Source organism: Talpa europaea (genome assembly GCF_964194135.1).
Source record: "Talpa europaea genome assembly, chromosome: 2".
Lineage (NCBI taxonomy): Eukaryota > Metazoa > Chordata > Mammalia > Eulipotyphla > Talpidae > Talpa > Talpa europaea.
The window spans coordinates 80,406,672-80,422,779 of NC_140068.1; the positions used below are offsets into that span (position 1 = coordinate 80,406,672).

Genomic DNA, 16,108 nt, shown 5'->3' on the forward strand with positions numbered 1-16,108 from the left:
CTTTAATTTGATGTAGTCCCAGCTGTTTATCTTTGCCTTCACTATCACTGCTTTGAGTGATGTGTCTGTAAAGATGTCTTTGATGTGCAAGTCCCGTAGTGTTTCGCCTATATTTCCTTCTATGTATTTTATGGTTTCAGGTCTTATGTCTAGTTCTTTAATCCATTTTGAGTTGATTTTTGTGTATGGTGTGAGGTAGTGGTCAAGCTTCATTCTTTTGCATGTAGCAACCCAGTTTTCCCAGCACCATTTATTGAACAAACTTTCTTTGCTCCAATGCATAGTCTTTGCTCCTTTGTCAAAGACTAGTTGACCATAAATCTGTGGGTTTATTTCTGGATTTTCTATTTGATTCCATTGGTCTGTATGTCTGTTCTTGTTCCAATACCATGCAGTTTTGATGATTATGGCTTTGTAGTATAGTTTGAAGTCTGGGAGTGTGATGCCTCCATTCCCTTCTTTTTTTTTCAGGAGAGCTTTGGCTATTCGGGGTTTTTTGTGATTCCATATGAATTTCATCAATAATTGTTCTATTTCTTTGAAGAATGACATTGAAATTTTGATTGGAATAGCATTGAATCTGTAGATTGCGTTTGGTAGGATGGCCATTTTAATAATGTTTATTCTTCCAATCCATGAGCAGGGGATGTCTTTCCATTTCTTTGTGTCTTCTTCTATTTCTTTTAACAGTGTTTTATAGTTTTCTTTGTATAGGTCCTTTACCTCTTTTGTTAGATTTATTCCCAAATATTTGATTTTTTTTGTTTCGATAATAAAAGGGATGGTTTTTTTGATTTCTTCTTCTTCAGATTTATTGTTTGTGTATAGGAAGGCTACTGACTTTTGCGTGTTGATTTTGTATCCTGCCACTTTACTGAACTGATTGATGAGTTGAATTAGTTTTTCTGTGGAGTTTTTGGGGTTCTCTATGTATATTATCATATCATCTGCAAATAATGATAGTTTGACTTCTTCTTTTCCTATTTGGATTCCTTGTATGTCTTTCTCTTGTCTTATTGCTCTGGCTAGGACTTCCAGTATTATATTGAAAAGCAGTGGTGAGAGTGGACATCCTTGTCTTGTTCCAGATCTTAATGGAATTACTCTCAGCTTTTCACCATTGAGAATGATACTGACTGTTGGCTTGTCATAGATAGCCTTTATGATGTTGAGGTATGTTCCTTGTATCCCAAGAATTTCAAGGGCTTTTGTCATGAATGCGTGTTGCACTTTGTCAAAAGCTTTCTCAGCATCTATTGATATTATCATATGGTTTTTATATTTCTTTTTGTTGATGTGTTGGATAACGTTGATTGATTTTCGGATATTAAACCATCCTTGTGTCCCTGGAATGAATCCAACTTGGTCGTGGTGAATTATCTTATGGATACATTGTTGGATTCTGATAGCTAAAATTTTATTAGGGTTTTTGCATCAGTGTTCATTAGGGAGATTGGTAAGGCCAAGATTTATATTGGATTATTTTTGGATACCCAACAACACCAAGCACATAGTAGGCACTCAGTAATTATCCATTATGTGAATGAATGACATAAGCTACACATAGCATCAGAATGTGTTTTGTCAAATAGTAGAATGTTGAAACTAGAAGGGACTTTAAAGATTATTTATGTCTTACTTTCAGTCATTTTCACGCTGGCATTTAGTGTCCCCTGTGTATGAAGAAAATATGGAAAACTTGAGACTAGAACAGCTTTCTTTACTGCTGAACTTCTCCACATGTATATTTTGAATCATCTAGGGTTTCATAAATTTTTTTTTTTATTCTCTCCCCCCCAAAACATATCATTTGCAGCTTCTACAATCTCCGTCTCATGGAACACAATTGGGAAAATATTAATTTGATTCAACCCCAAATGTCAAAGGTGAAGTATCTTCTGTTAAGGTTATAAACAAAATGGTAACACATCCAGTGTCTTTTCCACTATTCCCCAGAATTCATGTTCTTTGTCATCTCTCCATTAGCTTCCCCCTGCCTATCACACCCAGCGCCAAGGTAGTGAATGTGGGCGTGGATGGAAATGACATGATTGCCTTTATAGTCTGAGCACACATGCCTGAATATAAGCTCCAAGCATGGTGACTGAGCAAGACTTTCTGTCTTCTCCTTTCAGACTGACTGGCCTGAAGGCTACCAACTGTCAAGTGCTATGAACTTCCGCTGGCCCCAGTGTGTACCCAATAACTTAAAGTCCCTGATCCCCAATGCTAGCAGCGAAGCGATTCAGCTCCTGAGAGACATGCTTCAGTGGGATCCCAAGAAACGACCAACAGCCAGTCAGGTTTTCTTCCATTTTCTCTGTTTGCTGCATTTCTTATGAAACTCATATCTGACTTTGAATAGTTTATATAAATCTCATTGAAAGTATTTGATTTGGTATTATGAATGAAAAATATAAGAGCTAAGAATTAGAATAGTTTGAAACTTGCTGTATATAGTTAAAGTGGTTAAGCTTTAAACAATATTGGCATAAAATTCATGTGATGCATAACCGTATTTGCATACACACACACACACACATACACATGTAGCAGGTCTTTGAATAACATTGTTTTGTTATAACTTGAAAAAAGGGAATCTGGCCAACATCAAATGAACTGGCATTATTCAAGGACTTGCTTTCATTATGTGTCATTGCACTTAAAGCCACAGTTTCCAAGAACCTATGGATGATGTCATGAGGACTTATTTTGTGTGGAAATGAAAATGACCAGATACATCTACCTCTCTTTGGAGAGTGTGATCAAATATATTCTCTATGAGTTAAGGTTATATAGCAGTTTGTTTATTAGGTAATACAAGTTGTTGAAATGCAATTTGAAAATATCTTGTGAGCTCCAACAGGCTCGTTTTACAGACAACATAAAGAGAGCGGCAGATGGGGTAGAATGAGGATAATAACTATAATGAGCTTTGTGTAGCACTTTACAGTTTGCCAATGCTTTAGAAGGTTTTTATGTGATTTTCATCTTAAGAACACTACACGAGACAGATTTTACTGTTTTCTTCTATAAATGAGAAAATTGCATCTCAGAAAGTTTAAGTGATTTGCCTTAATCACTCATTTATAACTAGTGTAGATTATGCAACCAAATGCAAGTCAGTCACACAGATGGCAGGGTTTTTTACACCACACTGTCTGTTTTCTCAACCACCCTCTCCCAGGCCACTTTGCAGACTATAAAATGCATCCAGAAGAGGTAAGATAGTGCTCTGGGCTTCATCTACTCCTAGCCTCCTATGCACTTCCTTTTGCATTTAGCTGTTTCTCGCCCTTCTCACCTCATTGACAATTACATTGCTCGGGGAATGAAAAACTTGACCAGTTCTAATCAGTGACAATGATTTGGCTAAGTGAAAGTGACAGGGACATTTGAAGACAGTGCTGATGTGAAGTTAGAATGTGTAAGAGCTAGGGCGGTGATTAATTGGGGGGGTTTAAGGAATTATAGAAAAGCAGCTTTGCAAAGAAGAAAGGTCCATAATTGGGTGCCACCAGACTCTGGATGACTTGATGCCTGGAAAGCTCTCAGAAATGTACCTCTGATGTTTTCAGGGCAAGAAGGAAGCTTTCTGGTGAGTCCAGTTTTTTTTTTTAAGGATACACACAAGAGATGAAAAGAAAAGGGTTTGTTATAAGAAACCAAGAGGAATGTTTGCTTTTTAAGAATAGTGTCAGAAAAGCTACAAAATCCCTCCCACCTATTGTTAATTACAATAATACCTGGAACTATAGACAAGTTAGATATCAGGGTCCAGGGCCTCCACCAGAGCCTCTGTATCTCCACTTACATATAGATGTTTATGACTATGCTAATAGGTAAGGTTATGTTATAGTCAATGACTTCCATTCAAAAAGACTAGAGAACATTTAAAAATATTTTTTGAAATATTTAATATTTAAATATTAATATTTAATATTTAAAATATTTAATTTTAAATATTTAATATTTAAAAATTTTTTTTTAAAATTGTAAACCCCAGTACTTTTTAAGATTTATCTCTTGGCAATCCAGAAAACTTGTCTATTCAGAGCAATTGACAAAGTTTCATTGTCAGTTCTTCAAGACAAGGCTTAATTTTATCATTTATTGCACTCTTGGCATTTCTGGGGTAAATCATATTTTATATTTGATTCTTCAGAATTCACCAGCAGCATTATATATCACTCTCAGGCTTATATTATTTTTTCTTTTTTCTATGGAAGGAAGAAATGGGCTTAGAAAGGTGAAAAATCATATTTAAGAGACAAAGCAGGTAAGTGACAAAGCCAGGATCTGTGTTGAGCCAGATGATATTTCAGAACTAGCAATGGTAATAGTACCATAACTGGCTGCTTTAGCCAAATAACTTTAAGTATTATAACCAGTACCTACATTTTACAATATTTTAGGTAGGGAAAAGCAGAAGCCATGTTACAGATTCAGGATGCTGTTATGTGGTTCATTTGGGTTAAGAAACTATGGTAGGGGCCTCCCTGGTAGCCTAGGGGGTAAGTCTCAGTGCTGTCACTGCTATGGCTTGAGTTCGATCCCTGGCCAGGGAGCTAACCCACGTGGTGCAGCAGACCTCTCCTGTCTCACTTGCTGCTCCCCTTAGCAATGTATTTCAGTAAATCTACCTGTTCCGTGTCCCACTCTGTCTCTGGTAAATCCTCTCACCCTCTACACCTCTGGCCACACCTCAGTTCTTCTGTGCAAAAAAAGAAAAAGAAAGAAAACTATAGTAAACTGGTCACATGATATACAATCTGTGAGCCTGATGGTGTTTACTTCCCTGCCTAGACATTTCTTCTAAAGCAGCCTCCTGTGTCATTGCAGGCGCTTCGATATCCTTATTTCTACATTCGGCACCCACTGGGCTTCAGTACACAGTGCTTTCAGGACTCAGAAAAATCACAGAAGGATGTCCTGGAAAAGGCAGGCCTACCTCCTCACATGAAGCCAGTCCCTCCTGCCCAACCCCCAACCAAGCCCCACATGCGGATTTCTACAAGACAGCATCAAGCCAGCCAGCCCCCTCAGCAGACTGTATACCCCTATAAAGCAGAGGCCTCCAAGACAGATCACGCAAGCCATTTTGCAGAGGACAAGCCAAGCTTGTTGCTTTTCCCATCCCTTCACACCAAGAATCCTCAGTCGGTAAGCAGTGAAGATTCAACAGGGAGCCTTGTGCCTGGCCTGTTCCTCTTCTGACCCCACTATTATTGTGTGAAATATTTTCTTTTTTCAACATATAAGGTCTACTTAAAATAGATTTTTCTTTGCCATATTATGGATTTGTGAAAAGAGCCTTCGCTTGGCACTTGAAGCTCCAAGTCCACATTCTGGTTCTATTTATTAACAATATATTCATAGCAGGGTCCTTGTGATGAGCAGCTGTCATGTGCGGGCAGAGAGCTGGATGCTGCAGCCAGATTGTCAGGTTCTCAGATCTCAGCTCTGCTTTTTTTTTTTTTTAAAGATTTTTTTTTTTTATAGAAGCATGTTTTTTATTTATTTATTTGTTTGTTTGTTTTGTTTATACAAGCACTGGGTACAGTCAGAAGTGCTGGAGGGTGAGAGAATTCACCAGAGCCAGATCAGGGAGCAGAGCAGGCAGAAGGACCGAAGTACACTGCTGAGGGGAGCAGCGGGCGGCAGGAGAGGTCTGCGCGCCATGTGGGACCCTCCTCTGGTGGCCGGAGAGCAGCCGGGGATCGAACCGGCTCCGCAGAGGCCGCGGGCAGCTTCGCAACCCAGCGCTCAACCGCTGCGCCACCGGGGAGGCCCTCAGCTCTGCTTTTTAAGAGCTGGAAGAACCTGTGAAAGTTACCTGGCCTCTCTGCTCCTCATTGTAGAATAGAAATAATAAGAGCAACTACCTGAATTTTTTTGAGGACTAAATGAGTTCATACTTGAAATAAGTTAGAATGGTAACCGGTGCCTCGTTAGAACTCCATAAATGTTAGTCATTATTATTTTTAATCTCTCTGGACTCAGTTTCTTTATCTATAAGAGTATAATACCCATTTTGCCCACCAGACTGGGCTGATTGTGAGGATGAGAAGTCATGTTTTTGAAAATCATAACATGCCACACTAACCTTTGTAGATTGTTATTCTGTCAGCGCTTCTCTGTAGATGAATTAATGCTGAGCTGTTAATTGAGCTCACATCTTTCTCCTCTCGGACTGGTGCTCAGAAAGAAACAATGAGTGTTAGAGTTTACAAAATGACAGCCTGACAAGGGAGTCTAATTGCCATTAGCTTTGTAAGGCTGTTTGAAGAGTGTGATTTTCTAACACACCTTTGTGCCAAAGCAATACTTTTTTTTTTGTTGTCTAGCATCCAATCAATCACCGAGTGGTGGCTCGCAGCTGCACAGTGGGAGAAACTGCATTGTGAAGTTGCAAGAGTAACTCTGGACTGTTCATTTTACCCCAATCCAAGACTTGGAAGCGATATTTGGAAGTTACCTACTGTAGTTAATTCTGAATTTAAGAGATAGGATCTGGGTCTACTAAGAAGGCATTGTAGGGATTGTTTGCATATGTTTTCTATAAAAGTGGGATGACAAGCAGCTATAAGTGCTTCTATATTTATGATTGTATAAATGTATTAACTCTTTTAGGGATGAGCATCTAATCATCTGTCTAGTATGTAAGAAGCACCTTGAGTCTCTTTTTTAGAAGTCTTACCTTATGCAACTTAGTGCCCCCATTGGATGAAAACCAGTGTGTCCCTCAGGCTCTGTGAGAGGACGTGGTCTGGGGGTGTGCTGTGCTTTCACCTGAGTCACGCACAGTGGGAATGATGTGCCCAGGTTCCTTTTCATAACTGGGAAAATTTGCAATGGGAATTACTTTAATGCTAAGTACTGTTTTTCCTTCCTCTCCTTGTATACACAGAATATCCTAGCTGACCTGGTGCACAAATACAGTGAGATCAAGCCAAAGAGTAGGAGAAGGTGGGGCCTCATTTCCAGGTCAACAAAGGATTCGGATGATTGGGCTGATTTGGATGACCTGGATTTTGGTCCACCCTTCACCAGGATTGACCTGAAAAACAAGAAAAGACAGAGTGATGAGACTCTCTGCAGGCAAGTGTGTAGCTTCTTTCTGTAAACAGACTTTTGAATCTGGGGTTCATGGGATTTTTGTTGCCTGTCTGATGATGCTTGGGGTCTTCCTGCTGACCTAAGCCCTTTTCTCTCCATTCAGATTTGAGAGTGTTCTGGATCTGAAGCCCTCTGAGCCCATGGGTACAGGAAATAGTGCCCCATCCCAGACTTCCTATCAGAGGCGAGACACGCCAACCCTGAGATCCGCCGCCAAGCAGCACTACTTGAAGCACTCCCGATACCTGCCTGGTAATACACTGATCAATGATAAGGACTCATTTTCCTGAAATCCCCCATATACAAAGATTCTGTTTGGGAAAGCAAATGCTTGGGGCTGCTCTTCAGAACTGTAGAAGGAAGCAGCATAGATATATTTGCTGAAGCCCAGGCCCCACACTTTTGTATAGTTGCCTGAAACAAGAAATTTGGTAGAAAAAACTGGGCCCAGCCCCTAGGCTGGAAGGAACTGGTAAGAGCCAGGCAGCATGTGTGGGCTCCTTCCACTGCCAGGTTCAGGAGAAGATGACAGTCCCGTGTGCTCTCAGAAGCCAGGTCGGAGCTTAGTCACACCATCTGGCAGTGCTCGAGGGGTAAGCACTGGAGTTTGGGGGGTGTGCAAGCCTCTCCATAGTCTGTATCTCTAGCTGGCAGCTTTAGCCAGCTGTTTATTCCTAAATTTACTCAATCGGTCAGTAAGTACTGGGCATCAACTGTGTGCTCTACACTGGGCATAGTACAGTGAATAGACTCACCAAGCAGGGCCATTGAGTCGCCCAACTCTAGGGGCCTCCATCTACATCAGAGTCTATGTGAGGACTTTACACAGCAGCCCTGCAGACCATACCCTTGGCCTCATCAGTATACTTTCTGGTATGGGAGACGGATCCTAAACAAATAGCCAAATGGTACTGATGGTGATAAGCGATATTAGGGTGATGTGATGGGGGGAGGCACCATTTAGACAGAGGGGTCAGGAAAGGACTCTCTGAGCAAGGAACTCCCAGCTGGGCCACAAAATGGGAAGGAACTAAATGTGCTTAGAACAGAAGGAAAAACACACGAGGCAGAGGAATCAATAAGTACAAAATCCTAGAGGCAAGAAAGACTCTGGCTTCTGAGAGGAACAGCAGAGAGGCCAGTGGGCCAGAGCACAGCAAGAGAGAATCTAGTATGTATTATAAGGTGTCTTTTGGGATCCTGTAAGAAATTTGGATTTCATTTCCTGAGCAGTGGGAAGCTCTTAAAGGAGTTTATTTGGTGGAGTGATGTCTGTGCTGAGTGGGGGAGGAGTTAGCAGGCTACAGCTGGTGTCCAGGTGAAGGAACCATGAGTGACTCGGGCTGGGGCTGGTGGTCAAGGGGAGGAAATGGATGTGATGTGGGAATGGCAGGGCCTGCTGATGTACTGAATTCCTCATTCTTGGGTAGGGCTTCTACATACTGTCGTATTTTACCAGGGCTGACGCGGTGGTCTTAGAACATTGACAGTTCCTAACATGACCTGGAAGGAGAGAGTCAAATGACAGGGTCCTATAGTGATCCATTTGTGAGGGATGAAGAGTCAAACTACTGATCCTGGGAAAAAAGGAGCAGGGAGTGAAGTGGAGAGTTATTTATTTTTGCCTTTAAGGGCAAAAGAGCAGGATAAAAGAATTAGATCTTTCATTCTGAATCATATGTGCAGTGTCTGACATAAGTGGGAAAGTGGGTGATCTCAATGGAAAGTGGTTTGGCTTGAAGCTAAGGAGCAGAGGCTGAGTTCAAGGCAGGCTTGGAGCTGAGGGGGTCTGTGTGGGCCATTGGTACAGACTGGGGTCATCAGTATGTGATGGTGGGGATGGCCCAGGTCAGGTGAGAAGATGGAATATCGGGGGAATGTAGAAAAAGGGGAGCAGAGAACTGCAGAGCTGGGAGGTGAGGTAGGGGGTGGTGAAGAACTTAGAAAGGTGACAGGAAGACAGTGGTCTCTGAGGGGGATGAGTATGAATGTCCAGGAGCACCGAGTCCCAGACAACACCAGAGAGGGTGGAGACAGAAGACATGGACAGAAGTTTAAGAAACTTCTACCACCCGTGAGATGACATTTAACCCCAGTGACAGCATCTCCCCTGCCATTGCTCAGATGACCTCATTATGGTCCATTTTATCTCACATTATTAAACCACAGGAATTTTTTGACCAATTGGATTCTGCATTTTTCATCCCTAAAGTCTGGTACAAGATTAAATATACACTTTGCATTTTAAAATAATTTCTTCCCTATTAGGAATAAATATAAGAAATGGCATACTTCCGAATCCAGGCAAGGATTTTATTCCATCTAATCCATGGTCTAGTTCTGGTTTGTCTGGAAAATCTTCAGGGACTGTATCGGTAATCAGCAAAATAAATTCAGGTGAGTGATGAATTAATTCCAACGTGACAAGCATATCTCTCTGGATGTGGCAGGGTGGGTACAGAGAGCTGAGGGTCTGAACTGTAGGCCCTGGTGTGGAAACCCAGGGCCTCTCTCCCAGGCCTGCACTCTTCTCTCTCTCTTGGCAGCAGGCCCTGGGGACTCAGCCAGTTCCCATAGGTTCTTCCCTCAAGAGTAGCTGGGGAGTAGAGCATAATATTCCCAGGCTCAAGGGGAAAACAAAAATAATGTTAGAGTCCTGGAGAGTCTGACTTCTGAGGCCCTGCTGTACGGAGAGTGACTTCCTTCTGAGTGCAAGTCGAACAGAGCTGGTTCGCTCCATCTCCTAACCCAGCCTTAGCCCAGGGCAGCAAAATCCCCTCTGGTTGGAAGGTGTACAGTTTGGAAGAACCTTTCCACTTTTTTTTTTTAATAGGGGAATACATTTTGTAAGTTCTCCAGACTAACTAACCCCATTCCCAGCAGAGCGGTTTCCCTTGTGGTTTTTTCACTCACAGAGACAAACCCTGCTAAGTGCTGTTTCCCCTTCCAAGTGGCCAAGTAAGCCTCTAGACATCACTCTCCTGACTTTACTCATTATGAGTTCTTTTATTTTGAGGAATACAGGAAGAAAGAGATAATATATCAACACCCTTACCCCCACCACCTGGCTTAAGGAGTCAAACTTGCAAACACGCAGGAAAGCAATATCTGGCTTCCCTCTGCTTCCCTCCTCCCTCACCCACTCCCCCAACTTGATTTCAGTGTTTATTATTTCTACGCAATTTTTAAAAAATATTCCAGAAACATATAGTATGGTTTTGTGTATTTTAAAATTTTTATGCACATAATCCCAGATCTTTACTTCATTCATTTACTTTATTTTTTCCTGTACAAGTCAACTTTTTAAAAACTAAATTAATGTTGTTTTACATTGTTGTTGGTATTTTGGAAGTGTAAGTATATATGTTGTTTCCACAGAGCTTTTGCCACCAAAGCACCCATAGTACCCCCACCATAGTCCCTTGTGCTCCCTGCCAGTATGTAGCAATCATACATATATAATATGTATCATTTTATATGTATTGTATAACACAACATATATAATTGTACCATACCATATTATTTAAACTAGACCATCATTTATTCATCCCTTTGCTTCTTGACAAACATATAAGTTGTTTGTAGTTTTTGTTATGAGCAAATGTGCAGAAATCACCATTGTGTCCCCTGCGCTGGACACCATGTGAGGCTTGTCTGGGTATGATGTCAACATGGTAGATTAAAGGGTGTGCTCATCTTCGACTTTACAGATATTGCCAAATTGCTGTCCAGCAGGGTCTGGGAGTTGTGCTGCATCCTTGATACCTCTTGGTACTGGCAAGATTGTGAATTTGTGCTAATCTCATGGGTGTGAAATGGCATCTTACTGTGACTTAAACTTGCATGTCCTATTTACTAATGAGGTTGAACATCTTGTCTTATATTTATTGACTATATGTTTTTTGCTGTTTGTGTCTTACCTCTTCAAATTCTCTTCCCATTTTTCTATTTGTTCCCCAAAACATGCAAAATATGCTCCAGCTGACCAACACAGCTCCTCACACATCCATCACAGACCAATTCTCCCACTCTGCCTTAAGCAATGACCAAGAAAGCTCTTTGTCGTGAAGACCCAGAGCAGCAATGCCCATTCACTCTTTTCCTAATGGCTCTAACTTCCCTTTGCCTAATGTTTCATAATAGCAGCTGTCATTATTCCACATGTATCTTTAAATCTTAATAATAAGACTTATTGTAGATATGTAATTGCTTACCTGATACATATTAATTACTGACTGTATGTAAGGCATTTCATTAGCCTCCTGGAATATTCAGATGAGTAGCATACAGTTCTGACCCTTAAAGCACTCTCAGGATGGAAATGACCTCAAAAGTAAATGTATTTTAATATATTTTAATAGCAATTTATTTTTTTTTATTATGGACAAGAATACCTAGTGTAGAATTATTTGTAATAAGTGAATAATTTAGACAGCCTGTGTGCTGCTCAATGATCGGACGGTTAAATGAATTATAGTGCAGCCATACTCTAGAATTTGTATAAAATGACATGGAAGAATAGCTGTTCTATATTATGAAGTAGAAAAAGCAAATTTTGGAACAAGCTAAAACTATTATTCCAAAAAAAAACCAGAAAATTCCAAATCCCCCTGTTCTTTAACCAACCAACCATTCGCTGTTGGAGTGCATGCTATTAAGATAGCACTGCCTTTGCCTCCCGGTGTCTTTCTGACAGTGTGGTGTGATGGAATGCTCTGCTGAGAAGTCACTGTTTTTATCTTAATTCTTTTTATCCTCTTAAAGTAGAAGTCTAATTATTTATTGTCCTGCACTGCTGTCTTTTAACCCTGTTGGTGTCGTGTGTACGTGTTTTGTAGTAATGAGCTTTTGCTTTTGCAAATCAGTTGGTTCCGGCTCAACAAGTTCTAGTGGACTGACTGGAAGCTATCTTCCCTCCTTCCTGAAAAGAGAAATTGGTTCTGCCATGCAGAGGGTACACCTAGCACCTATTCCAGACCCTTCTCCTGGTACGTTCTATTTTGAATTATTCAAGAATTGAGTCCTCAAATAGTTTTTAGATGATTGCTTTGTGCCAAGCATGTTATAGGAACCTCCAGTGTAGAGCATGGACAAAGTTCCCAGTTTCTTGTGGAATAATATGACATACATACAATATGTAAACCCAATAAGATGACTGAGTGCTATGGAGAAAGATACAACCGGGAAGTAGGAAGTAGGAAGTGTTGGGGTTGGCATGTGGTTAAAGTTGCAGGTTTAGATAGGATAAGCAGAGCAGACCTCACCACAAAGGTGACATTGAGTAAAGGTTGGAAGAGGTCAGAAGAGGTGAATGTGCAAGGCAGGTGACATGAGTGAGATTGTTCTAGATAACGGACTCTAAATTCATGGGCTCTGAGGCAGGGCAGGCCTAACATATTCAAGGGATAACAAGGAAGCAGAGTGTGGTAGTGGTGTGAGAGGCGGGGACTGGGAAAAGAAGGTGAGGAAAGTGATAGTGTGAGGCCTTACGGGCCACTGTAAACTTGTCACTGACTCTTGGCCATGTGGGAGAACTGAAGGGTCTGAGCAGAGGAGTGAGGTGAACTGATTTCCATTCTCCAGGCTCACTCAAGCACTGCCAGTCACACGGGGGAAGTTGGGAAGGTGTTGCAACTATCCAGTCAGGAACAAGGGTGGCCTGGGTGGGATGTATAGAGTGGAGTCACCCCAGGATCTGGTTATTAGGAAGGTAGAGCCACTTGCAGGTGGGATATGAAAAAAAGAGAGACACCAGGAATGACACAATAGTTTTGGCCTGCCAACTATAGAATGGGATTGTTTCTAGCCTCAAGACAGAGTAGAGGGCAAACTGGTTTTCTGGAATCCTCACTTTCTGAGGCTTTTGTCAGCAAGATGCATTTATCTATACTTTGTTTGCGTGGGTCCCATGTCAATCTGGTCCACAATTCTCTTTCATGGCAGGTTATTCTTCCCTGAAGGCTGTGAGACCTCATCCTGGGCGACCTTTTTTCCACACTCAACCTAGAAGCACTCCTGGGCTGCTGCCACGGCCACCGGCTGCCCAGCCAGTGCACGGCCGGACGGACTGGGTTTCCAAGTACGCGTCCCGGCGGTGACCGTCGTGAAGCCCTTCACAGGGCCAGTGGGACGCTGTCCCTTGACCAACTGGTGTTCTAGCTGCAAAAAACTTTTGGATGGTGTAAAAGCAAATACTTTATAGTTATTCTTCTGAACTAAGACATTTCAACATTCTTTTTTAAAGTTTTTTTTTAATATTGATTTGAATCAATACCCTTTTTTGGTACAAAATTATTTTATTCTACAACTGGGTCCCATTATTTTCGTAAACAGCAGCATTTTGTATATATATGGATTATGTTTTAGCATTTGATACAGTCAACTTTGTAATGAACTTTTTAAAGATTAATTGATTTTTCTTTGGGGTTCCAGATAATATTTTATACAGATTTTTAAAAAAAGCTAATATTGATGCAGTATTGCAACAGGGGTGCAATTTAAGGCTATGTGATAAAATGTTATTTACACATTGTGTGGGGATATTTGTAGAGTGGTTAATTTCTTTATTATTGTGTTTTGCAGTGGTTAAATTTTAAATGTGGCACTTTTGGTACCTCAACCTTTCTTGGACTACCATCAGCACTAGAAAAATGATCTCCCATCTTTTGCAATATCATGCTATTGATTTAATTTTTTTTATACTACTATGGTATTTTAAACATTCCAGTATGTAATTTACTCTGTTTTGTTTTTGTTCCTTAGTTGAAATAACTCTAAGTGAATATTTTTGGAAAGTTTTACAATACCCTTTCCAGTAATTAGATCTCCAAATGAATCCAAACTTTAGCATGCTATGCTACAATATTCTATTTTCTTTCATTATTGAAATCCAATTTGACAAATACCCACAAAAATGGAAACCGTTCTAGTCAAGAGTTCTCAACATAAAGGTTAACACCATCAAATTTATATCCTGCCAAGCGACAGGACCAAAAAGCTAATCCAGAGGAACAGAAGATATTTTTTATAATAACTGATAGAATTTCACATTCAGCTCAGTTCTGCAGGCCTGGCTGGGAACAGATAATGAATTATCTTCTGTCCTAACCAAATTTGGGGAGCAGAAAAGATATATGGCAGAGACTTCACTTATCTGAGAATTTCACAGTTACTGAGGTGTTGGTGTCCATAACCTGCCACATTTAAATCTTAACCCTTGTGTAGTTTCTTTCTACATTGAAAACTATTTGTTGGGCAGAGGCTGTTCCATTGAGAGGAATGTTTACAGCAATTTTGAAAATGACAAAGCTAGTTTGGAGACAGAAAAAGAGAAAAGGTCCACTCTGGGGCATCTCTGTAGGGCATATTTGCCTCCACCATGGTTATCTTAAGAGGGAAGGTCACTGCCAGTGAACACTATAGTCTCAATAGTGTGTTAACTCACATTCTCCCAGGGCTCAAGCTACTCTCTCTGCTTCTAGACTTAAGGATATATCAACTTGAACCATATGAAATTATCATTTTTATAGGTTAAAATGAACGTTAGCATTGATGTTTCAGCCTAATAAGTTGGTAAATTATTGCTTTGATGTTTTAATAATATGTTGAAACCTGAACAAATTATCATGGCCCTAAAGCACCTTAACCTAAAATAGAGAGTAATTGATGCTTTGGAGAATCTGGCTCAAAAATGTACTTGACCAAGCTCTATGATCTCCAGGGACAGGAGAAAAGCACATAATGGATGTGGATTTGATAGGTAATATTTTCCTGTTAACAAACTGGCAGCAAAGCTTCAGAAAATAAATATGTAATTGTAAGCACAACTTGAAGCCGAATTCATTTCTGTATTATATTCCCAACTTTTTATCTAAAGCAACAGAAAATGTGTTTTGAGAGATGAGTCCTTTAGTATGAGGTTAATAATATTTATTTTCCCTTTCTGTATTATGTATAAAAAATAAGTGCATCTGAGACCTTACCCGGCTTGCTGGAAAGCTGGTTTTAAATTGTAAATACCCTATAGAGAGGCAAGTAGATTGTGAATACTATATTGTTCACACTCTAGCTTATGTTTAAGTTATTACATTTTTTTTAATTGAAAAACCTAGTAGCCTGATTATTATACATTACAAAATTGTTTTTCCAATACTTTTGTAGGACCCAACTCAGAAAATATTTCACCTTTGTTCCTTTTACTCTTTCCTTTGTTTCTCAGCAAACCACTTCCCTTGGGAAACCAAGTACTGAAAACACAATGTAAAGTTTAAAAAGCTAGCAAAATCCTATAAAGTGCTCCTTCACCCTTCACCTCAGTGGGTAAAGCACAAATTGTGTATACTCTCTGTATACTAGAGACGGGAATAATGACCATTATTTGTTAAGTGAAAATAAAATTTTACTTGTTGCATGTAATGTTTAGTTACTATAGAATTATAAAATGCATTGCAAGACACCGAAAAGAACAATGAGTTTAACTGTACCTACCCATGACTATACCTCATTTCCAGTTAGAAACCTTTCTGGGAGATCAGGGGTGAGCTCTCAATCTGCACCCAAATGTTCAGAAACAATGCTGTTTCGAGGGGTACATCTGTGCACAGCAGGGGAAATTGCTTGAACAGTTTTCTTGGTATGATTGTTCATTTCATAAAATTCCTTTAGTTACTAGACCCTCACCCAGCACATACATTATAAGACTTAAATAGGGAGAAATTTCAAGGAAATTTTTAGATACATCTTTTGCCTCAAGGACTGTATACATCTAATAAATTTATCAAAAATTGAATACAATCAAGGCAACATATGTAATAGAAAACAAGATTTGTGCTGTTAAGTATAGATACCAGTACTGTTGGGGCTCGTGGGCACCGCATTTTCTCACAAGGTAGCATTTCTCTACCATCAGCTATTGTTTTGTGCCATCTAAGAGAGAAAAAGAATGCAGGCTATATGTTTCAGTTCAGTGTATGACCAAAAGCAATATGTT

At 40.2% G+C, this 16,108-nt stretch overlaps 1 protein-coding gene across 2 annotated transcripts in view; it reads left to right on the forward strand.

Moving 5' to 3' along the window:
- The window catches only part of CILK1 (ciliogenesis associated kinase 1), a gene marked incomplete at both ends in the record, with an annotated part of 36,789 nt that extends 23,572 nt beyond the window's left edge, over positions 1-13,217 (forward strand). The window contains 7 exons of one of the 2 annotated variants that reach the window (XM_084227723.1): positions 2,136-2,303; positions 4,843-5,184; positions 6,911-7,107; positions 7,223-7,371; positions 9,388-9,516; positions 11,985-12,107; positions 13,063-13,217. In XM_084227723.1, coding sequence (XP_084083849.1) covers positions 2,136-2,303; positions 4,843-5,184; positions 6,911-7,107; positions 7,223-7,371; positions 9,388-9,516; positions 11,985-12,107; positions 13,063-13,217 — 1,263 coding nt within the window. The remainder of the gene's footprint in view (positions 1-2,135; positions 2,304-4,842; positions 5,185-6,910; positions 7,108-7,222; positions 7,372-9,387; positions 9,517-11,984; positions 12,108-13,062) is intronic. The other variant, XM_084227724.1, reaches the window with a different exon arrangement.
- Positions 13,218-16,108: the final 2,891 nt, after the last annotated feature.